Raw genomic sequence first — 23,127 nt, forward strand, 5'->3', positions numbered from 1 at the left:
CCTCAACCCTCCCCGGCTCAGGTGGCCAAGAGCAGGAGAAACCTGGCAGCTGCAGCACCTGGTTGGGGTTTTCAGCCTTTCCCAGGGCATTTTCAAGGGAAGGGTGGTGGCCAGTCCCACCTGGGGCGCCTCGGCAGGGAGGACAAGGTGGGGAGGGCTGGTGTCACCTTTAGTGGTCTCGCTATCCCGGATCATGAAGGAGCCCAGCATGTTGCCTGGAGCCAGGAGTTGGCGCTCTGCGTCCTTCCGGCTGATGCCCTTGAAAAACCACCTGATGGAAAAGGGAGGGGACAAATGTGAACCTGGGGTCATGCAGGTCATCCTGTCCTGCCTACACAGGGTGCCTGTGGCCATGCAGGTCCCAGGGGGATGTCAGGATACAGAGGGTCTGGCTTCCTGCAGCATCAGTTTTACTCAAGGATTTTTTTGGGGGAGAGAAGGGAAAGGAGCCATTCTTTTGATATCAAAATAGACATTTTACCCGAGGTGAATCCTGTTTGCTGAGACTGAAGCCTGTGCAATTTGGAGTGGGGGAACTTCCTTTAAGAAAAATAAGACAGCATTAACAAATGCAAAAAGCTGATGGGTCATTCCAGTACCGCTCGCTGTGAGGGACAGGGAGATGGACAGGAAGACAGAGTGGAAACAGACAGCAGTCTTAACCAGCTGTGGTCAAAGTCTTACTTTTGCAGGTTTCACAAGCATACAAGACCACGGGGAAGATCCTTCTTGGGACCTTGGAAGCCTGTGAAGGGCCTGGGTTTTGTCAGCTTTACAGCCAATCCTCCTCCGCCTATACGGAGTTGAATATAAAGTTGGCGTGAACTTGTAAGCTACAATGTGAGATTGGAAAGAATTTTATACTTAGGATCATATCCTGGGACATTTTCTTCATTCTTCCTGAATATTGGAGATATTTGGGTGGAAAAGTTTAAGCAGCAGCAGCCGAATCCTTTCCCACCTTCACTAGGGTGAGGAGAAGTTGGAAAAAAGCCACAGACCTGACCTCAGCCTACCTTGGCTCTGCCACAAACCTGCAGTGTGACTTTGAGCAAGTTGCCTTCCTCTTTGGGCCTTTGGTTCCTCTGTTATCAACTGGGCAGAAAGTTAACATCTATCCTGCTATCCACTCAACAGCTCTATCGAGTTGTCACTTTTATCATTCCCCTTTTTTTTTTTTTTTTTGAGACCGAGTCTTGCTCTGTCACCCAGGCTGGAGTGCAGTGGCGTGATCTCGGCTCACTGCAACCTCCGCTTCTCAGGTTCAAGCGATTCTTTTGCCTCAGCCTCCCAAGTAACTGGGATTATAGGCACCCACCACTACACCCAGCTAATTTTTGTATTTTTAGTAGAGACGGGGTTTCACCATGTTGGCCAGGCTGGTCTTGAACTCCTGACCTCAGGTGATCCACCCACCTCGGCCTCCCAAAGTGATGGGATTACAAGCATGAGCCACTGCTCCTGGCCCCATTTTATGGATGAGGAAATTGAGGAACAGAGAGGGCAAGTAACTTGCCTAGAGTCACACAGCTGGGAAGTTGTAGCAGCAGGATTTGAAGCTAGGCAGTCTAACTCCAGAACCCATGCTCTGAATCACCATGCTATGTTGCTCATCTACCTTCTTTGCTTTCATGTTGTAAAGTGACTTGTGCCATGGTAAAATATTCAACAATGTAAGAGTAAGAACTGTCTCCCCCGGCCAGGTGTGGTGGCTCACACCTGTAATCCCAGCACTTTGGGAGGCCGAGGTGGGCGGATCATGAGGTCAGGAGATCGAGACCATCCTGGCTAACACGGTGAAACCCCATCTCTACTAAAAATACAAAAAAAAAAAATTAGCCGGGCATGGTGGCAGAAGCCTGTAGTCCCAGCTACTCGGGAGGCTGAGGCAGGAGAATGGTGTGAATCCGGGAGGCGGAGCTTGCAGTGAGCCGAGATCGTGCCACTGCACTCCAGCCTGGGCAACAGAGTGAGACTCCATCTCAAAAAAAATAAATAAATAAAAAATAAAAAAAATGGTCTCCCTGACAATTCTGCTCCTAGGAAGTTATCCCATAGATCTTGCACAAGGGAGAAATGACATATACACCAGGAGATTTGCTGCAGCACATGACTGGAAACAACTTAAGTGACCACTATATAGGGCAGAGGTTAAATGGACGGGAGGACATCTACAGGACAGACGGCCTGTGGTATAAAAAGGAAGGAGGTGTCCGGGAGCAATGGCTCACGCCTGTAATCCCAGCACTTTGGGAGGCCGAGGCAGGTGGATCACGAGTTCAGGAGTTCGAGACCAGCCTGATCAACATGGAGAAACTCTGTCTCTATTAAAAATACAAAATTAGCCAGGCGTGGTGGCACATGCCTGTAATCCCAGCTACTTGGGAGGCTGAGGCAGGAGAATCGGTTGAACCTGGGAGCCGGAGGTTGCAGTGAGCCAAGATCGCACCATTGCACTCCAGCCTGGGCAACAAGAGCTAAACTCTGCCATTGCACTCAGCCTGGGCAACAAGAGAGAAACTCCATCTAAAAAAAAAAAAAAAACAAGAACGAGATGCTGCATAGAAGGTCTGAACGAGAGGCATGAAACAGTGTGTGTGGTATCTACCACTTGTGCGAGATAAGCGGGAAGAGATGTCTTTCCTTATATAAGGAGGAAGCATCTGGGAGGACTCACGACAAACTGGTTGCTTCTGGGGAGGGGAAGTGGCTGGTTGGGGACAGGGTGGGAAGAAGACTTTTCACTCTTCTGCATGCTTCCCCACATTTGAATTTTGAAACATTTGAAAGTATTACCTATTTCAAGGGGGAATGAGGGAAACTAAGATTCCATCCCGCTCTGATTCCCAAGGTCCCAGTTGTGCTCCCCAGAGGCAACCTCTGTTAGCAGTTTCTTGATTCAGACAAAAGGACCCCTGAGTGCCCTGAAAGGACACATATGTGTATTCATTTTTTATTTTTATTATTATTTTTTGAGATAGAGTCTCGCTCTGTTGTCCAGGCTGGAGTGCAGTGGCATGATCTCGGCTCACTGCAACCTCTGCCTCCCAGATCAAGCGAATCTCATGCCTCAGCCTCCGAGTAGCTGGGATTACAGGAGCCTACCATCACACCTGGCTAATTTTTGTATTTTTAGTAGAGGCAGGGTATCACCATGTAGGCCAGGCTGGTCTCGAACTCCTGACCTCAAGTGTTCCGCCTGCCTCGGCTTCCCAAAGTGCTGGGATTACAGGTGTGAGCCACCGCACCTGGCCAGATATGCGTATTTAGATCAGTGGTTCCCAAGCTGGGTCCCTGGAGCAGCAGCAGCAGCAGCTGCCTCACCCAAGAACCTGTTAGAAATGCACATTCGGAATCTGACAGTGGGGCCCAGAAAGCACTTGTTAGCCAGCAATCCAGGTGATGCTGATGCTGCTCATGTCTGAGAACCCCCCACCTAGGTTATTTTGCCTTTGTCTGCAAATGACAACCCCCCATTCATGTTGTCTACACCCTGCATTTTCCGCTTAGCAATTATGTTGCCTTTGAGAAATAATACCAGCCATGCCTCCTCCATGGTTGCTGCAAGGACCACATGAGGTGACCCAGGGATTCTGTAAGTGTTCAGACCCTGGAGTGGAGAAACAGAGCATGGGATGACCCAGGGCAAAGCCCAGAAGAAGGAGAGAGAAGCAGCTAAGAGCCCCCAGTTCCATGATCACTAAGAAGGGGTGACATAATTGTTTTTTTGACAGAGTATTGCTCTTGTCCCCCAGGCTGGAGTGCAGTGGCGTGATATTTCAGCTCACTGCAACCTCTGCCTCCTGGGTTCAAGTGATTCTCCTGCCTCAGCCTCCCGAGTAGCTGGGACTACAGGCGTGCACCACCACACCCGGCTATTTTTTTTTGTATTTTTAGTAGAGATGGGGTTACACCATGCTGGTCAGGCTGGTCTCAAACTCCCGACCTCAGGTGATCTGCGTGCCTTGGCCTCCCGAAGTGCTGGTATTACAGGTGTGAGCCACCATGCCCAGCCAGAAGGGGGTGGCTTTATAATGGGAAAAGCCTAAGCGTTTTCATTTTTAACAGGCAAACATCCCAAACCCCTAGTACCATCTAGCTAGAAAGAGGAGGCAGAAGAGACAAAACAATGGGGACTGTCATTTGTCAAGTTTTGATTGGCTGGTTTTTAATGGGATGTATTGCCACCCCACAGTGTAGTCATCTTTTTACTCATCAACCTCATCCACCATACAGAGAACATCTCCAGCAGGGAGCCCCATCTGAGTCATCTTCTATCCCTGGAATAGGGAATCAACAGGTAGCTGTTGGATGATGGATGGATGGTTGGATGGATGGATGGATGGATGATTGAAGTATATTTTTAGAGTCAAGCTAGACACAAGAAGAACCCACAGCCAAGAACGATGGGTTACGGAGAGCTCCTTGAGGGTAGGGATATATCTTATTTGTTTCCACAGCCCCTTAGCCTGGCACAGGGCTTGAAGAGTCATGAGTATGTTTGTCAAATGAATCAAATGAGGGATGGGCCAGGTGCGGTGGTTCAGGCCTATGATCCCAGCACTTTGGGAGGCTGAGGCGAGAGGATCACTTGAGCCCAGGAGTTTGAGACCAGCCTGGGCAACATAGGGAGACCCCCTCTCTACAAAAAATACAAAAAAGAAAACAATTAGCTGGGCATGGTGATGCGCACTTGTAGTCCCAGCTACTTGGGAGGCTGAGGTGGGAGGATCAACTGAGCCTGGGGAGGCTGAGGCTGAAGTGAGCTGTGATGGTGCTACTGCATTCCAGCCTGGGCAACAGAGTGAGGCCCTGTCTCAAAACAAAACAAAACAACAAATGAGGGATGACTGGCCAGGTGTGAGCTGTCTCACCTCTCCAGAGACCCTCCTTGGCAAGACCATGTGCTTCATTCAACAATATTTATAGAGCACTGACTGCATGCCAGCCTGTGCCGAGGATGCAGCAGCAGACAAAGTCCCTGCTCTCGCCAGCTCTCTTCCTTGCAGGGCAGGCAGAGAATGCAAGTGTAACCAACCAAAGAAACCAGGTCGTTTTGCTAGTAAAACATGTTCAGAAGGGATTAAAACAGGTTTCCACAAGACAGAGTCACAGCTGGGACCCACTTTAGCCTCTCTTCCCTGACCGGAAGGCTGAAACCAGAAGGAAGAGAAGGAGCCAGCCAAGCCCAGAGCCCTGGGAAGAGTATGTGCCAGGCGGTGGTAAAGTGTGTGCAGACGCCTTGAGTTGCGAACAAGGCTGGCTTTGCTCATGCCTCTTTCTGGAAGGTAGGAAATAGGGTACTTACTCCTCTGTCTCCAGAGAGTCAACGCGGGCGACATAGTTGCTTGGGATGTAGCCTTCCTTCCGAGTGGCCAGGGATCGAGCCTTCCACCACTCCCCGGATCTGAGGGACAGGAGGGAGTAAAGGTGTTAGGGACAGAAGGATCATTCTCCAGTCTCCTTAAGCTCCCCAGCCTTGACCTAGAAAACTCCCTGCCTCCAGAAAGCCAGTAGGGTGAGGGACAGGGCTGTGACTATGTCAGCCTCAGCATGTGCCCACGATTAGGGTAGGGATCCTTACAACAGTTCCTGTTGTGCATCTGAGGGTCTGGAATCACCCTGTCCACAGCCCAGAGCCCTGGGTCTCTGGCTCCACTCCTTTTCCCTGGACTTGCAGCTTTGGTCTTATTAGCTATACTCATGGCAGGGTCCTGTGCCCATGGAGACTCAGAATGGTTCAGCTGGGGCTGAGAATAAGGGAGAGTGGGCTTGGGGGTCCGGCCAGGCATGACCACTCCCATTCTCTGGCTTCAGCACATCCTGGACACTATACCCATGATGGTGAAGGCTGTAGGAGATCAGAGGTGGCAAAATCAGAGATCCAAGGATTTCCAAATGCAAGGTTGACTCGATGGGGCCTGGTCCACAGGTAAAGCTGGTGGCTTAATCACAGGAGCCCTAGAAAGGCTTCCCTGAGAAATCTTCACCTGTTCATCCCAGGCTGGACGTGCACTCTTAGTAAGTGCACAATCCCCTTCATCCAGGTTGATAGCAAACCCTTCGTCCACTATTGTGATTAGCTTCTCATTAGACATTTATACCCAGGATAAGATAGCCCATCTATCAGGTTCTTTACGGAAGCACAAAAGAGCACATAGTTGAGTAGAGGAGGCAGTTCTGTCTTAGGGGGAGTGGGATGGGGACTCACTCCTCTAGGACCACCATCTGGTCCCCCTTCTGGAAGCTGAGGTCTTCGTGGTGAATGGCCTCGTAATCATACAGGGCAACCACGATGATGTCCTCAGAGCCTGTTGGGAAGGGAGACACACGGAGGGTGAGGTTCCTCTAAGTGCATCCACAGCCCTGGGTGACCCTCACCCGGCACCTGGCACAGCTCGGCACCCATTGATATGTGGCTCCTAGTATAAGTAGGTGTCTCACCATGCTGGGTGTGATTCTCAGGTTTAAAGCTAAATATGTTTTGTTCATGTTACTAAACAGCGTTCTAGAAACACAATAGCCTGTGCAAAGTACTTCAGAGGAAATTTTGGGGATTCTCAACAGGGGTTTGACTGTTTGGGATTTATGCCTCAAGCTGAGGGAGAACCTAGCGGAATCCTCTGCAGGACACGTGACTCCACTGCATCTGCTCATAGATACTTACCCTCCCTGATTCCTGGTGTGTTGCTGTTGTTGCTATTAGGCCCCTGTGGGGAAGAAATGGGAGAAGGGAATGAATCTGACCAATGTGTGGGGACCCATGGACGGTCTGTGTTGAAAAGGATACCCAAGAGCATCTTACCCTAGTCCTGCATGTCGTGGGAGGAGGCCCACATAGGGCAGGGGACATGCCTGGCACCACACAGCACATTAGGGGCAGAGCCAGCAAACAAAATGGTCCAAGTTTTTTGTTGTTGCTGTTATTTGAGATGGAGTCTCACTCTGTCACCCAGGCTGGAGTGCAGTGGCGTGATCTCAGCTCACTGAAACCTCCACCTCTCGGGTTCAAGTGATTCTCCTGCCTCAGCCTCCTAAGTAGTTGGGATTACAGGCACATGCCACCATGCCCGGCTAATTTTGTATTTTTAGTAGAGATGGGGTTTCACCATGTTGGGCCGGCTGGTGTAGAACTCCTGACCTCAGGTTACCTGCCCACCTCGGTCTCCCAAAGTGCTGGGATTACAATTACAGGAGTGAGCCACCGTGCCCAGCGGGATCCGGGTTTCTTGAGCTGTGGCCTTGGCCTTCGGTCTTGGATGTACCGGGGGATGCTGCTTGATCCCTCCCCTCAACACACAGTGAAGGGGTTGGTCCAGATCACTGTTTTCCGACTAAGTTCGAAGAAATAATAGGCCCACCAGTGATTTATATTCCATAAATAAAGGCTCTGGTATGTATGTGAAACAATCTAAGTGTCCATGCAAAGGGGAAGTGACACCTAAACTATGGTGTTCTAAGCAGCTCTTTTTTTTTTTTTTTTTTTTTTTTCAAAGAGACAGGGTCTCCCTGTATTGCCCAGGCTGGAGTGCAGTGGCGTGATCATAGCTCATGCAGTTCAAACTCCTGGGCTCAAGCAATCCTCCTGCCTCAGCCTCCCACAATGCTGGGAGTACAGGTGTGAGCCACTGCACCTGGCCTGTGTTTTTATTTTCAAGAAAAATGTATTTGTGTGTCACACAATAGGATTATTGTGAGGATTAGGGTGCTAATAACCGTAAAGGCTTAGAACAGTGCTTTGTTCATAGTCAGCTCTGTATAAACATAAAAGAAGTTGGTAAATACCTCTCCTAGCATGACTGCTTCTCTTTTTACAACTCTTGCTGTTGTTTCTGCTGCTACCTTGGTCTTATACTCACGCAATTATGGTTGGTACTATTATTATGACAATTGTTATTGTATTTTTGCAATGCTGCTGATACTACCGTTACATCGTCACTTCAGCTGCTAGCATTACTGGTCACTCATTAATCTCAGCGCTGCTTCTGATTCCGCCCAGGCCAGAGGCCTGAAATGCTCACTCACACCTGTTTGGTGGAGCCCAGGCTGAGGGGCCAAGCCTGGGCTGCAGGAAAAGAGAGGTGACTTCCTTGCCCCTATGCATGCTGGCGCTGCATCCCGGAGAGTCGAGTCAGGGCACTGTTGGTAGCCAGTCAGCTCCCTTTCACCCCAAGCTCACCCTGCCCAACCTTGGGAAGACAGGAGGCTGTTAGGGCAATGTTGGGGCAGCATCCGGCAGCCCCCAGGGAAACCGGGACCTCCCCTACTCACCGGCTTGATGGTGGATGTGGGATCCGGCACGTACACAGGGCAGTGTGGGTTGGCGCTGGTTTCAGTTTTTGAGGATGTATTGCCTCTGACCTGGAGGAATTTGGACTTCATGCACCCCATCCTGCAGCAGACAGAAGGGAGGTGAGCCCGGTTACCAAAAGCCTCATGCAGGGAAGTCTTCTGATGCTTCATCAGAAGCATCATGCGGGGAAGTCTTCTGATCCAGGTCCCCTGCCCCCCGGCTGGCTCCCACTGACCTTCCCAGTCTTAACTCCCCCGCCAGCTCCATGCACCCTCATCCTCCCCACACGGAGCCCACTCCATCCTTGCCACCTCTGGGCCTCCCCATGTCCACATGCCACAGCACTGGCCCAGGGCTGACAAGCTGTCATTGTCGTGGGTACCAAGGACCAGCATGATGGGTGTTTATTCAGAGGATGGCATGAGGATAACAGAAATGTAACAGGTAGAGCTGTTGGGGGGCAGAGCGGGTGGTGGGCACTGCCGGCTCTCAGATCAGAAAGCCTCAGCTGATCCTTGGCCCCTCCACCCCACCAGCACCTCACTGACCACTTTCCTGCCCCCTACCCACCTCTCAGGTCTTCATCGGCAAAATGGGGACAATAATATGACGTGCGGTGGGGAAATACTCAGTGCAGTGTCAGGCTCAGAGCAAACACTACAGAAAAACTACGGTATTATCCGATGATAAATTGCCATTCTTTATATTAAATAACAAGATGAGGTCACATAACATGGCTCAAACAATCTAGTTTGTCAAGGCACTGTATTACTGGTATCATTTTATAAATGGCTTATAACTCCTTCCCTCCCTCCCTTCCTTCCTTCCTCCCTTCCTTCCTTTGTCCTCCCCCTCCTCCTCCTTCCCCCTCCTTCTCCTTCCCCCTCCTCCCTCCTCTTCCTTCTTCTTCCTCTTCCTCTTCCTCCTCTCTTTCTCTCTGTCTCTCTCTGAGTTATTTGGTAATTCATTCATCCATTTACACAGCCAACATTTACTGGGCCCTTTTCTAAACTGTGAAGAAGAGAAGCAAGTTCACGCCCTCGGGAACTCAACTGCAGCCGAATGCGAGACAGAGACAATAAACAGGCCAACAAATAAATAACAGGACAAATTGGGTTAATGAAAAGTGTGAGGACAATAAGAGAGGGTGCTGTGGGAAACAACAGGTCTGGCTCTTTTAGGCAGGGCATTTGGGGAAGGCCTGTCAGGGGAGGGGATACAGAACCTGTGGTCTAAATGACACAAAGGAACCAGTGAGGGGACACTCCGAGGGAAGAGTGTTCCAGGCAGAGGGAACAGCAAATGCAAAGGCCCTGAGTCTGGCATGTGCTTGGAGAGAAGTTGGAGGTACTGAAAGCAGGAGAGTGTGGCTGAAGCTCATGGGCAGGGGAGAGGGTGGTTGTGATGAGGCCACCATATCCTGTAGGGCCAGTGAGGACTTTGGATTTTATTCTAAGGATGATGGAAAGTTTCTGGCACGAGAATGATGGGATTCAATTTGCACTTTAATCCCACCAGTGGCTGAGTGAGGCACAGACAGTAGGGAGCAGGGGAGGGAACCCTGTGAGAAATCTGCAGAAATTGTTCAGGTATGAGATGATGGTGGCCCAGAGCGGGGTGGGGGCAGAGAGGAGGTAAGCATTGGACAGGTTTGGGGGACATTTTGGAGGTAGAGCTTGCAGACTTTGCTGCTGTATTCAATTAATTTAAGGATGCTTAAACAAAACACATTTACTCCAAATAGAGTCAAAACATAATTGTAAAAGTGGAAGAAATGTTTCATTTCTTTTCTCAAAATATGCACACACATTTGCTGAGAGGGCAGGCTGTGACAACCACATAAGGAAGTGCTTGCTTTTCTCATCTCTGCACAATTGCCATTTTCTTCTAAAGCAGTTAGAACTCAGTTATACTCATCTTGTTAAAATAAACATGTATTTGTGGTTTAAGAAAAAAAAAACCCAAATTCCTAGGCTTAGATGAGTTACTTTTAAAAACGAAAAAAGATTCCTTTTATTTACAAGGATTTGCCTCTTCTGGTGGGAACTGGGAAAGATTTGCCACCTCAAGACTTGAGCAGTTTTGCTTCGTTTGTCTTTTGGAAATAAAATAAGGAACACATTCAGACTCTTGGAGTGCTGGATCATTAATTTGAAAAATTATCACAATTAAGCACAGATTTATAATGTACTTGCATGCATTTAAAACTGAAACCAGCATCTCTCTTTGAGATAAATGTGTATTACAGTTCTGGGAAATTAAACAGGCATCTTGTGTGGCATATATGACATAAAATTATATCACATTTCATATGTTTTGGTCAGCATAAAGATGTTCTGGGAAGAGCAGCACTGTGTGAGGTAGGGCAGCTCACTCTACCTCTCTGGGCACCCACTGATCTGCAGCTGTGAGTCTTGTGATTTCCAATCCACGCGTGTTGAGCACCTTGTATGCTTCACTTACGTGATCAATGTACATATTCAAGATGGCCACAGGGTCCCGAGGGAGGGGTCTCAGAAGACCTGTGTTCATTCACAATCCAAGGCCATCTCTGAGAAAGGGTGGCGAGGGTTCTACCTCACAGGGTGGTGGTGAGCACTGAGCAAGTTGATGAGTGTAAAATTGCCCAGCATGCAGTAAGTGCCGCAGAAACATTAACCACAACCATTTCTGTTTACTGGCAGACGTGACACTGCCCCGGATCATGAAGCAAGCACAGTTTGCAATTCCTCTGGCCCACAAGCCTAGAGATACTGCAACACTGGAGAAGTTCGCTTTTTTTTGAAATAGGGAATTCCCATGAGTTCCATTTTCTCACAATAAAGTGTGATTTGTTTTCTCAGAGACAGTCTCGCTCTGTCACCCAGGCTGGAGTGCAGTGGTGCAATCATAGCTTACTGCAACCTCGACCTCCCAGGATCAAGTGATCCTCCCACCTCAGCCTCCTTAATAGCTGGGACTACAGTTACAAACTACCATGCCTGGCTAATCTTTTAAAATTTATGTTCTGTAGAGACAGGGGGCAGGGTGGGGGGCAGGTTTCACATTGTTGCTCAGGCTGGTCTTGAACTCCTGACCTCAAGTTATCCTGCCACCTTGGCCTCCCAAAGTGATGGGATATGAGCCACCATGCCCAGATGAAAGTGTGATTTTTCTAAAAGTGATACACTGGCAGGAGTCAAATTTGTGTAAAATGTGATTGTCCCCCTAAATGAGAGAACCATGTCTACTGCCTGGTGTGGACTGGGCATCAGAAATGTCCATGTTCATGGTCACTAGGCCCAGAAATGTCATGTGAGCCACAAATATAAGTTAAAGTTTTCTACAGCCAGGTTTTTAAAAATTAAAATTAAAATTGTATTTTATTTTATTTTTTCATTTTTAAAAAAATTTCTTTATTTTTATTTATTTTATTTTATTTTTATTTTCCTTTTAAATTTATTTTTAGGTTTTTTTTTAATTTTTATTTATTTATTTATTTTTTGAGATGGAGTTTTGCTCTTGTCACCCAGGCTGGAGTGCAGTGGTGCAATCTCCACTCACCGCAACCTCTGCCTCCCGGGTTCAAGTGATTCTCCTGTCTCAGCCTCCTGAGTAGCTGGGATTACAGGCATGTGCCACTACGCCTGGTTAATTTTTGTATTTTTTAGTACAGACAGGGTTTCATCATGTTGGTCAGGCTGGTCTTGAACTCTCAACCTCAGGTGATCCGTCCACCTCGGCCTCCCAAAGTACTGGGATTTCAGGCATGAGCCACCACAGCTGGCCTATTTTTCATTAAAAAAATTTTTTTTACATCCAGGTTTTTTAAAGTAAAAAGAAACAAGTGAACTAATTTTAAGATGTATTTATTTTACTCAATATATCAAAATTATTAACATATAATAAATATAAAAATTATTAATGAGATACTTTACATTCTTTTTTTTTGTACTAAGCCTTCACATCTCAGTGTGGATTTTACTCTTAGAGCACATCTCAGCTATGACTCCATCTGTGCTCAACAGCTGTCTGTGGCTCAGAGCTACCATATCCAAACATGCAGAGACAGAATGCTCCCATCACTGCAGCACAGGAAAGGCTGGTGCTCTCGCCTGTGTTCCTCAGTGCTTAGCCCAGTGCTTCCTGGCACACAGTAGGAGTGTCATTCACAGTGAGTGAATGGCTGCATGCCTGGCGTGCCATGCTTTATATAGTAGGAAGTAAAAGTGTCTGTCAGCACCATAAGAGAGGGCAAAAAAAAGTGAAAGCATTAGGACATAGTTCCTGCTCTATGATCGAGTTGAGAAGGGGAGACTGGACACACAATTACATTCCGAAGCCACATACTAAGAAGCTATTAGGAGATACAGATAGTAGAATGGTGGTTGCCAGGGGCTGGGGGAAGGGGAAGTGAGGAGTTAGTGTTCAATGGGTGTAGAGTTTCAGATGAAGTGAGTTATGGAGATGGATGGTGGTGAGGGTTGCACAACATTCTGAATGGATTGAATACCACTGAAGTGTACACTTGCAAATGATTAGGACGGAAAATTTGTTATGTGTATTTTACCACAATTTTAAGAATGAAAGAGAAAGAAGCTACTAGGGAGTGGTAAAGATAGGAGGGGCCATGCAAAGACTGCTAAAATACTTACTGGGTAAAAAACGCAAACTGCAAACATGTACAACATCAAACCACTCTTGTAAAATGAATTTATATGCCTATGTGTATGTTAATAAGTTCGTATAAAAAGCAACCTGTTTATAATAATAATCGAGCAGCAAGATAATGAGTTGGGTTTTGAAGAACAGGGAGGATCTGAATAGATAAAGATTGGGGGAAAGTCAAGAATATTCCAAAGAAGAACCAACTTCCAAAAAGGATTTGAAGGAGCTTATAATATTAAACCATATACAGAGCACTGTAAGAATCAAAAAGGGTTACTCTACACCATATAGAAGGGAAAGATTATTGAACCAGAAGCCCAGAGTGGGACTGCTACTACCATTGAGTACTAGATTTATCTCTGAGCTTCCTAGTAGCCAAGATAAAAATGGAAACTTGTACAACATCATCATAAGATCCCAGGAAGCACAACAATTTGTCTGTTGACAGAAACAAATATTTTTTGAGTATAAATTCAAAAGAGAATTTGTTCTGTGGCTCCTCATAAAAGGTCACTGGAGCTGAGTGCGGTGGCTCATGCCTGTAATCCCAGCACTTTAGGAGGCCGGTGTGGGTGGATCACTTGAGATCAGGAGTTCGAGACAAGCCTGGCCAATATGGTGAAACCCTGACTCTACCAAAAACATAAAAAATTAGCCAGGTGTGGTGGTGCGCACCTGTAATCCCAGCTACTTGGGAGGCTGAGGCAGGAGAATCGCTTGAACCCGGGAGGCAGAGGCTGCAGTGAGCCAAGATCGTGCCACTGCACTTCAGCCTGGGCAACAGAGCAAGACTCCATCTCAAAAAAAAAAAAAAAAGAAGTCATTGGAGGGCACAATGGACAATTTCTTCAACTGTGATTTGTCAGCAGAATCTATAGTATGTTGGTGAGTGGTTCCCAAACAGATGGTGCTGATATTATTCAGGTGGGTTTGGGAACAGGGAATGGGGTGCAGGTGGGGAGAGAATGATGGAAGAAAGAGGTTTATGCCGGGCGCGGTGGCTCATGCCTGTAATCCCAGCACTCTGGAGGCCGAGGCGAGCGGATCACGAGGTCAGGAGATAGAGACCATCCTGGCTAACACGGTGAAACCCCGTCTCTACTACAAAAATACAAAAAATTAGCCGGGCGCAGTGGCGGGCGCCTGTAGTCCCAGCTACTCGGGAGGCTGAGGCAGGAAAATGGCGTGAACCCGGAAGGCGGAGCTTGCAGTGAGCCGAGATAGCGCCACTGCACTCCGGCCTGGGCAAAAGAGCGAGATTCTGTCTCAAAAAAAAAAAAAAAAGAGGTTTATGTAGCCCAGGGCCTCTCTGCAGAGTGCGTTGTGACGAAGTGGCTTGAGTGAGTTTAGAAATGCAATATGGTGCTCAGAGAGTGGCTAGCGTGAGAACCAGCAGCCTCAACATCAGAGGGGAGCTGTAAGAAATGCAGAATCTTGGGCCCCACTTCCCAAATCAGAATGTGCATTTTAACAAGGTTCCCAGGCGATTCATGTGAACATTCTACCCAAGAAGGCTAGAGAAACTCTTTTGCTCCTGCCTCCTTAGCATCTGTCCCTCTTCAGATAACAGTACCTGGATTTTCCTTTGGAGAACCAGCCTTCTCCCACTTAGTGCATGAGGTTTGGTGGGGCCGATCCCACCCTTGCCTTCAGGGATTGGCAACTTGACACAGGCCTGGCCAATCGGAGAATCCCGTATCCTCTGGCCCCCTGGCTACAGAGATTGGTTCAGCTATAGGCATATACGTCCTCCTCGCTGAGGCAGTCTGCCCTGGGATTTTGCTGGAAAAATTAGGGTAAAAGCACCCTCTTTCTATAAGGATTGTTGAGATGTAGGAACCTGGAGTTCTTGGAGGCCACCTCAACATTATCAAGGTAAAAGCTGCTTTAGAGTGAAGCCATCAGAGAGGACAACAGAACTGAGGTATGGAGATAAAGTAATTCCTGAAGATAAATTGAGCACCTGGATCCAGCTATGCCTGAAGCCTATACACCTCAGGATTTTTCCAGTCCACGAGCAAATAAATTATCAATTTTGCTTAAGCCAATTTGAGTTGGGTTTCTGCCATTTGAACTCAAAAAGTCTTCACTGATTCTTGCATATTTTGGGTCACACTCTGGATTGAATGAACCAGTATCTGGGAGTGAGGGCCTGGAATCTGTAGTTCTAACAATTCTACAGGAAATTAGTATATACACTAAAATTTGAGATCCACCAATGTAGCAGAATGAAGGCTGAACTTGGGAGTCAGAATACTTGAGTTTGAATCGCAGTTCTGCCACTGACTGGGTATGTGACCTTGAGCAAGTCATTTACCCTCTCTGAGCCTTATTTTTCTTTCCTACTAAATAGGAGGCCTTGCTTCTCAGGCTTGGCCTGAGGTCCTATGTGACTAGGGATGTAAAGGACTGTGTAAAACTTCTGCATACGCATTTCTCATCTAATGTGCTTCAAAAGCAGGCTCTGAGAGCAGAAGTAGCCTGCCTGGTTGCACACCCACTCAGAACTGCTGATCCCTGGTAAAGATGCTTCCTCAGGTCACTGCCGACCCTGGGAACCTGAAACCTGCTCCTCACCACCTCAGTCTCTGCTGAGGGAAATGAGAGAGGTCAGCTCGCTTGTGCCTGGCTGCTTCCCAGGGTCACCATGCTGGCTGTGGAAGCCTCAGAGACTCGGCTTGTGCTCTCAGAGTCAAGCTCAAGGGGGAGAGGCCGGGGCCTGCCTGAGCATCCATGCAGTGGGCTGGAGATGGTTTTCTGGGAGCTTCTATGCTTAAGCAGAAACCTGCAAGGGCCGAAGGTGTGAAGCCCTGGATTGTGGTCCCATCTCTGCCATAAGCTCATTATGTGACCCTAGGCAAGTCTCAACTTGTCTCTGAGCCTCAGTTTCTCCAAATGTGAAATGAGATGTCGGATGAGAAGTTCTCTGAAAGAAGAAGCTGCAGTTCTTTCCTGCATAGAATCCATTCCTCCCTTCTTCTGTGAACAGTTCTCCAATTTTCCTTTGGGAATTACTCCTCCCCTAGTCTCAGTTTATGGATTGGGATAGAGTTGACTCCAACCCTGGCTGTAGAGGTGGGTCTGTGACCAAATCAAGCCAATGAGAGTTGCAGTAATAGAAGCAGAGATGGGTAGATGGGGGCGGTAGCTCATGCCTGTAATCCCAGCACTTTGGGAGGGAGAGGCAGGTGGATCACTGGAGGTCAGGAATTCAAGACCAGCCTGTCCAACATTTTGAAACCCCATCTCTATTAAAAATACAAAAAATTAGCCGGGCTTGGTGGCAGGCATCTGTAATCCCAGATACTTGGGAGGCTGAGGCTGGAGAATTGCTTGAACCTGGGAGGTGGAGGTTGCATTGAGCCAAGATTGCGCCATTACACTCTAGGCTGGGTGACAGAGTGAGACTCTATCTCAAAAAAAAAAAAAAGAAGAAGAAGAAGCAGAGATGGGCATGTGAGTCAATTCTGGCCAATGAGAGCCAGCCCTTGGTTTCTAGCTGGAAAAAAAGGCCTGCAGCAGCAAGGCAAACCCAAGAAATAGAGAAATACAGACTCCCAGCCTTGGATTAAGCCTTGCCTGAAGCTGATTATTTCGGGGATTTTCCAGTAACCTTCTTCTTCTGCTTGAGCCAGTTTCGAGTTGGATTTATTCCCCCTTAAACATCAAAGAGTCTTGCCCAGTGCAGACGGAATTCTTTTAAGGGATTGTGATTTGCACTCAAGTGTAAATGACTGATGGCAAAGACCTCCCTGATACCAGGTTTTAGTAGAAGAGAAGGTAAGATGATACTAGACCTATTAGGGTAGGTGAAGATGGGAGAAATACGGACCTCATTAAGCTGAAGGCACTGAAGCCATGCCTTAAAAGGACCTGGTTATAGAGGCTGCGTGCCGGGGCTCATGCCTGTAATCTCAGCAATTTGGGAGGCTGAGGTGGGAAGATTGCTTTGAGCCCAGGAGTACGAGTCTGGTCCTGACAACACATCAAGACCCTGTCTCTACCAAACAAAATTAGCCAGGCATGGCGGCATGTGCCTGTATTCCCAGCTACTTGGGAGGCTGAGGTGGGAGGATCACTTGAGCCTGGGAGGTTGAGGCTACAATGAGTTGCAGTCATGCCACTGCACTCCAGCCTGGATTACAGAGCAAGAATGTCTCAAAAAAAGAAGCGCCTGGTATCTAATAGGCCCTCCATACACATTTGTGTAATGAATGTATTATGTTCTACTCTCTATGGGCCTCGTCATACTTGGCTGAAGTCAACAGACCAGAATTATGAAGTTATTTTTCAGATAGGGAAATGGAAGCCCATGGGAGAGTGGGTCCCCCGGCTAGTCAGCGGCAGGTCAAACTGGCACTCAGCTCTCCTGCCTGTCATTATCCACTGAGGTCAGCCCCAGAGGCTGTGGGTGATGAAGGGAAAGGGGAGAATGAGGAACCCAAACAGAACTCTCAAGAAGGCAGACCGCTGGGGACCCAGGGCTTAAGGCTGTTCAGTTATAGGAACTTTCCCTTCTCAGAACAGCTCAGCCATGGGGGTGGGGAAAAAGTATTCTCGCAACAGGAGCCAATTCCCTGAGCAGTGCCTTGGGGGTGCAGAGCCCAGCAGCTCCCTCTCCTCAGGTTCCCTGACTGTCTTCTGAACGAACTGTCTTTATCCCCGAGTGACAAATGTCCCTAATAGACAGTTAGGGGTCACTCCTGACTTCTCATGTCTTCCCTTTACTGAGCCCCAGCTTCTTTCTCATGGAGCTCAAAACTTTGATTTTGCAAACAGGAAGAAACTTGGGAGATAAAAATCTTCGTTGGACAGGTGGAGTAACAGCCCCAAGAGGCTGTGTGGGCCCTGGCTCACACGATGGCGAGCGACAGAGCAACACACTGAAGGAGAACTCAGGGCCTTTGATCATTTGCCTGACTCAGCCATAGGGTTGGCTCTGAGATGCCTGTGTTCCAAACACTTATTCAACCACACATAAAACTCATAGCATGTTCAATGTTACTCTTGGGTCACTTGGTCAATTTCAGAATTCCAGAGCAACTGTGAACCTTCTTGGAATGATTTTATCTCTAAGGCAGGCAGGAGGCAGGGCAGTTTGAAAATAGAGCATGAGATTTGAAGTCAGATAGAGCTGGGTTTGAATCCTCATTCTGCCTCTTACAAATAAGTGAGCCTTTTAAAATGTAAGTCATTCTGGGCACGGTAGCTAAAACCTGTAATCCCAGCACTTTGGGAGGCTGAGGCGGGCAGATCACCTGAGGTCAGGAGTTGGAGACCAGCCTGACCACCATGGTGAAACCCCATCTCTACTAAAAATACAAAAATTAGGTGGGCATGGTGGCGCATGCCTGTAATCCCAGCTACTTAGGAGGCTGAGGCAGGAGAATTGCTTGAACCCGAGAGTCAGAGGTTGCAGTGAGCCGAGGTCACACCACTGCAGTCCAGCCTGGGCAACAGAGTGAGAGTCAGTCTCAAAAAAAAAAAAAAAAGTAAGTCAGGTCGCATTCCTCCTCTGCTCAAACCCCCCAGGGTTTCCATCTCACTTGGTGTAAAAGCCCAAATCCCCTCCAAGGTGGGTAAGACCTCCACGATCTGATCCCCTTCTCAGCCTCTCAGATCTGTCTCCTAACTCTCCCTTGATCATTCCACTGGAGCCCTCCTTGCTCTTCTTCAACTCACCAACTGTGCTTATACCTCTGGGGCATTGCATGTTCTGTTTCTGGAATATTCTTCACCCAGAAAGACTCCATCACTTTCTTTAGTCTCTCTAATGATTGTACCTTCTCAGAGCAACCTTCCCTTATCACCCTGACGAAGACAGGATCCTCTGCCCCCCAACTCCCATCACTGTCTAACCTGTTCCCAGCTAGTCTTCATGCCCTTAACCACCTCTTAAATGTGGTAGCCATGAGGATGCACCTCTCAGATCTCCAACTGCAGGAGTACGATTGGAGAAATTGATCAGCGGCTCAGCTGCTGTGCTCTGAAGTCCATCACTGCTCTCATGGGCTGCTCCCAGCCAATGACTGAGTGTATCAGGGAGACCGAAGCCCGCCCATGTCTGGGGGACCTCTGTCAAGAGACTTTGGCCAAGGGCTCCTTAACAGCCTTGACAAACTTTCCTTAGAATGGCATGGCAGCCAGGCGCGGTGGCCCACGCCTTTAATCCCAGCACTTTGGGAGGCCAAGGCGGGCGGATCACAAGGTCAGGAGTTCGAGACCAGCCTGGCCAACATGGTGAAACCCCGTCTCTACTAAAAATACAAAAATTAGCTGGGTGTGGTGGTGCATGCCTGTAATCCTAGCTACTCAGGAGGCTGAGGCAGGAGAATTGCTTGAACCCAGGAGGCGGAGGTTGCAGTGAGCCAAGACTGGGGCACTGCACTCCAGCCTGGGTGACAGAGCGAGACTCTGTCTCAAAAAAAGAAACAAAACAACAACCACACACACACAAAAAAGGCATGGCAGTCCAAGACATGTCCTCCTTTTATTCCTTTCTTCTTCCTTCCTTTCTTCTTTCCTTTTCTTTTTCATTAGTGGACAGAGGTGCCCCACTATCTGATGGCTCTCCTGTCCTCTCCTGGTTTCTTCCCATTTTCTCTCATAGCCATTTCCTCTAATAAATTTCTTGCACATTTAATGCTATGGGAGTCTGCTTCTCAAAGGACTTGAACTACCTCAGGGTGTGCTGAAGTTAAGTATAAAAAAAAAAAAAGAAAAAAGAAAAAAGGACCTGGACTAACGCACCTAATGTATTACCTGTTGATTTGTTTATTATCCATCTGACCATTAGGATATGCGATATGACAGTAAGGACTTTGTTGTGTTCACTGCTATATCCCCAGTGTGTAAAACTAGAACACAGTACGTGCTCAATAAATTCTTATTGAATGAAGTCCCCTTTAGCCTGCTGGATGCCCCCAGATTTCCCATCTAAACAATAGCTATAAATAGGCCAGGTGCAATGGCTCATGCCTGTAATCCCAGCACTTTGGGAAGCTGAGGCAGGCAGATCACCTGAGGTCAGGAGTTTGAGACCAGCCTGGCCAACATGGTGAAACCCTGTCTCTACCAAAAATACAAAAATTAGCTGGGCATGGTAGTGGGTGCCTGTAATCCCAGTTATTTGGGAGGCTAAGGCAGGAGAACTGCTTGAACTCCAGAGGCGGATGTTGCAGTGAGCCAAGATTGCCCCACTGCACTCCAGCCTGGGCAACAGAGTGAGACCCTGTCTCAAAACAAAAACAAGCAAACAAAAAGAAAACCAATAGCTATAAATACATGTTTAAACTGAGAAGGGCGATGCACATTTGCTCGCTTCTGCTGGGAGAGGAGCAGTCTTTCCTTGGCTGCCGCTGAGTGGAAGTTTCCCCCTCCAGACAGGACATGGTGGCCAGTTCACAACCAGGGCCACTTTTCACTTTAACCTGCTGTGGTACTGAGAGGTCAGCTGCCCCTAAACCTGTCCTCCACAAATGGAATCCTCAAAGCCTCAGTAACACAGGCGCTTATCCTTTTACATTTTTTTTTATAATTGACAAAGCTCCAGGTCTCAGTTTCTTTTATTTTTTGAAGGGTATGTATTTTATTTTTTAAATGACCTTTTACCACCTAGTAAAACATTAGTACATCCTTCTTGTTAAAAATTAAACCATTAGAGGCCAGGCATGGTGGCTGACATCTGTAATACCAGCACTTTGAGAGGTCAAGACAGGAGGATCGTTTGAGCTGAGGAATTTAAGACCAGCCTGGGCAACATGGCAAGACCCCATCTCTACCAGAATTTTTTTAATTAGCTGGGTGTGGTGGCATGTGCCTGTGGTCCCAGCTACTCAGGAAGCTGAGGTGGGAGGATCGCTTGAGCACAGGAGGTTGAGGCTGCATGAGCCATGATAGCATCACTGCACTCCAGCCTGGGAGAGAGAGCGAGACCCTGTCTCAAAAAGAAAAAGAAAGAGAGAGAGAGAAGAAAGAAAGAAAGAAGGAGGAGGAGGAGGAGGAAGGGAAGGAAGAGAGAAGAAAGAAAGAAAGGAAGGAAAGAAAGAAGAAAGAAAGAAAAAAAGAAAGAAAGAGAAAGGAAGAAAGAAAGGAAGAGAAGAAGAAGAAAGTGGAGGAGGAGGAAGAGGAGGAGGAGAAGGGGGGGAAGGAAAGAAGGGAAAGAAGAAAGAAAAGAAAAGAAAGGAGGGAGGGAGGGAAGGAAGGAAGGAAGATTAAAACATTACAGATACATATAAGACACTCTTGGATTACTCATTCTATAAGCCCTCCATGGCCACCTCTTTCCCCACCCAGATATCCTCTGCCAGCATTTGGCCTTGGCCTCTGCCTCTGCATTTACACCCATGTATGTTGAAGCAGAGGCTGTCAGTGCCTTGCCTCTATCACTCTGCCCTTTACCATTTCCGCACATTCTGGCTGGACTTCCAGCTGCCGGCACCTTCATCTCTTTGTCTGAGAGATTTCTCTGTAGCTATTGGTGCCTGCTCTGCCCGTGGGCTTGGCAAGCCAAAAGTGCTAGAGAATTATCACATCCTCAGGAGTAGTTTTCAACAAAAGACAGGAGCGAGACCGGGGTGGACAAATACCCCGGTTCCCTCACCTCTTGAGCCTGTTCTACCCTGGCTCCCGGAGTTCCTCAGTGGGATTGAGCTCCAGGTGCCCACAGTGGTAACTGGGCTTAAAAGACACCTTTAATGACTACCTCCTGTTCCCTGCCTTACTTCCTTACTCCCCTAGAAGGGTCTCTGGAATCAGCTCTCAAACAAACTATTTGCGTTTGAAACCTTGCCTAGGGTCTGCTTCTGGAGAAACTCAAACTCAGACATATATGCCATGATGGACTAGTGTGTGTGTGTGTGTGTGTGTGTGTGTGTGTGTGTGTGTGTCTGTGTGTTTTGACATAAAAGGAATTGTGCTGCAGGAATCATGAGTAGTATCCTTCTCAGTTCCTCTTTTTCTTTTTTTTTTTTTTTTTGACAGTCTTGCTGTTGTCAGCCTGGGCTGGAGTGCAGTGGCAAGATCTTGGCTCACTGCAACCGTGCCTCCCGGGTTCCAGCAATTCTCCTGCCTCAGCCTCCCGAGTAGCTGAGATGACAGGCGCCCGCCACCACGCCCAGCTAATTTTTGCATTTTTAGTAGAGACGGGGTTTCACCATGTTGGCCAGGCTGGTCTTGAACTCCTGACGTCAGGTGATCCACCTGCTTCGTCCTCCCGAAGTGCTGGGATTACAGGTGTGAGCCACCGTGCCCAGCCTCAGTTCCATTTTTTTTGGATGTGGGAACTGAGGCTCAGAAAGGGAAGAGATTTGCCCAGTGCATCACAACCTGTCTTTGGCAGAGCAGGCGCTAAGACTCGGGGTCATCTACTGTGCTGTATCCACTGTTCTTCATTTCTATGGTAGAGATGAGGCTGGGACTCCTGTTCTCTTGGCTGCACTTACATCTCCTGGGCCAAAGGATTTCAGGGTGATGCCTGGAACTCAGGGAGGTGACTCGAGGGGAGAGTCAGGAGTGCACGTCCTAGCGCAGTGCCATCCAGAGGATGCAGCATGTGGGACCACAGCCAGGGGCCAAGACCAGGGCACATTTACACTTAAGCACAGGCTGCTTCTGCATCATTACCCACGCCTCTGAAAGTACATTCAAACTCCCAGTCCTGTAGGGGAGGAAACTGGAGAAATGGGGTGGGGACCAACATGTGGTTGGTGCATGTGGTGGAGTTTGTTTAGAAAGGCAGAAGTGATTGCTTGATGACTTGTGGTATAAAAAAAGAAAACTAAACTAAAAAAAAAGATGTAAGAAAGAAAGACAGAGGCTGAGAGAGATTGTGCTACTAACTTGCTGTGTGACTTTGGGAAAGTCAATTACCCTCTCTAGGCTTCACATTCCTTTTCTTTTCTTTTTATGAGACAGGGTCTTGCTCTGTCACCCAGGCTGGAGTGCAGTGGTGCAGTCTCAGATCACTACAAATTCCACCTTCTGGGCTCAGGAGATCCTCCCACCTCAGCCTCCTGAGTAGCTGTGACTATAGCCACATGCCACCACGCCCAGCTAATTTTTGTATTTTTTGTAGAGACAGGCTTTTGCCGTGTTACCCAGGCTGGTCTTGAACTCCTGAGCTCAGATGATCTGCCTGTCTCAGCCTCCCAAAGTGCTGGGATTACAGGAGTGAGCCACCACGCCCG

General features: G+C 48.0%; 1 protein-coding gene across 6 annotated transcripts in view; it reads right to left on the minus strand.

Annotated features, from left to right (window-relative positions):
* Positions 1–23,127, minus strand: part of HCK (HCK proto-oncogene, Src family tyrosine kinase) — a 50,218-nt gene that overhangs the window by 21,557 nt on the left and 5,534 nt on the right. For 3 of the 6 annotated variants that reach the window (XM_032142614.2, XM_058432921.1, XM_058432920.1), the window contains exons 2-6: positions 8,272–8,392; positions 6,668–6,710; positions 6,212–6,311; positions 5,309–5,407; positions 168–271 (exon numbers count right to left, since the gene is read on the minus strand). In XM_032142614.2, the coding sequence (XP_031998505.1) occupies positions 168–271; positions 5,309–5,407; positions 6,212–6,311; positions 6,668–6,710; positions 8,272–8,391 (466 nt within the window). In that variant the 5' untranslated portion in view covers position 8,392. The remainder of the gene's footprint in view (positions 1–167; positions 272–5,308; positions 5,408–6,211; positions 6,312–6,667; positions 6,711–8,271; positions 8,393–23,127) is intronic. The other 3 variants (XM_058432922.1, XM_058432923.1, XM_058432924.1) reach the window with 2 other exon arrangements.

This window comes from Hylobates moloch, unplaced genomic scaffold, assembly GCF_009828535.3.
Source record: "Hylobates moloch isolate HMO894 unplaced genomic scaffold, HMol_V3 SCAFFOLD_21, whole genome shotgun sequence".
Taxonomy (NCBI): Eukaryota; Metazoa; Chordata; class Mammalia; order Primates; family Hylobatidae; genus Hylobates; species Hylobates moloch.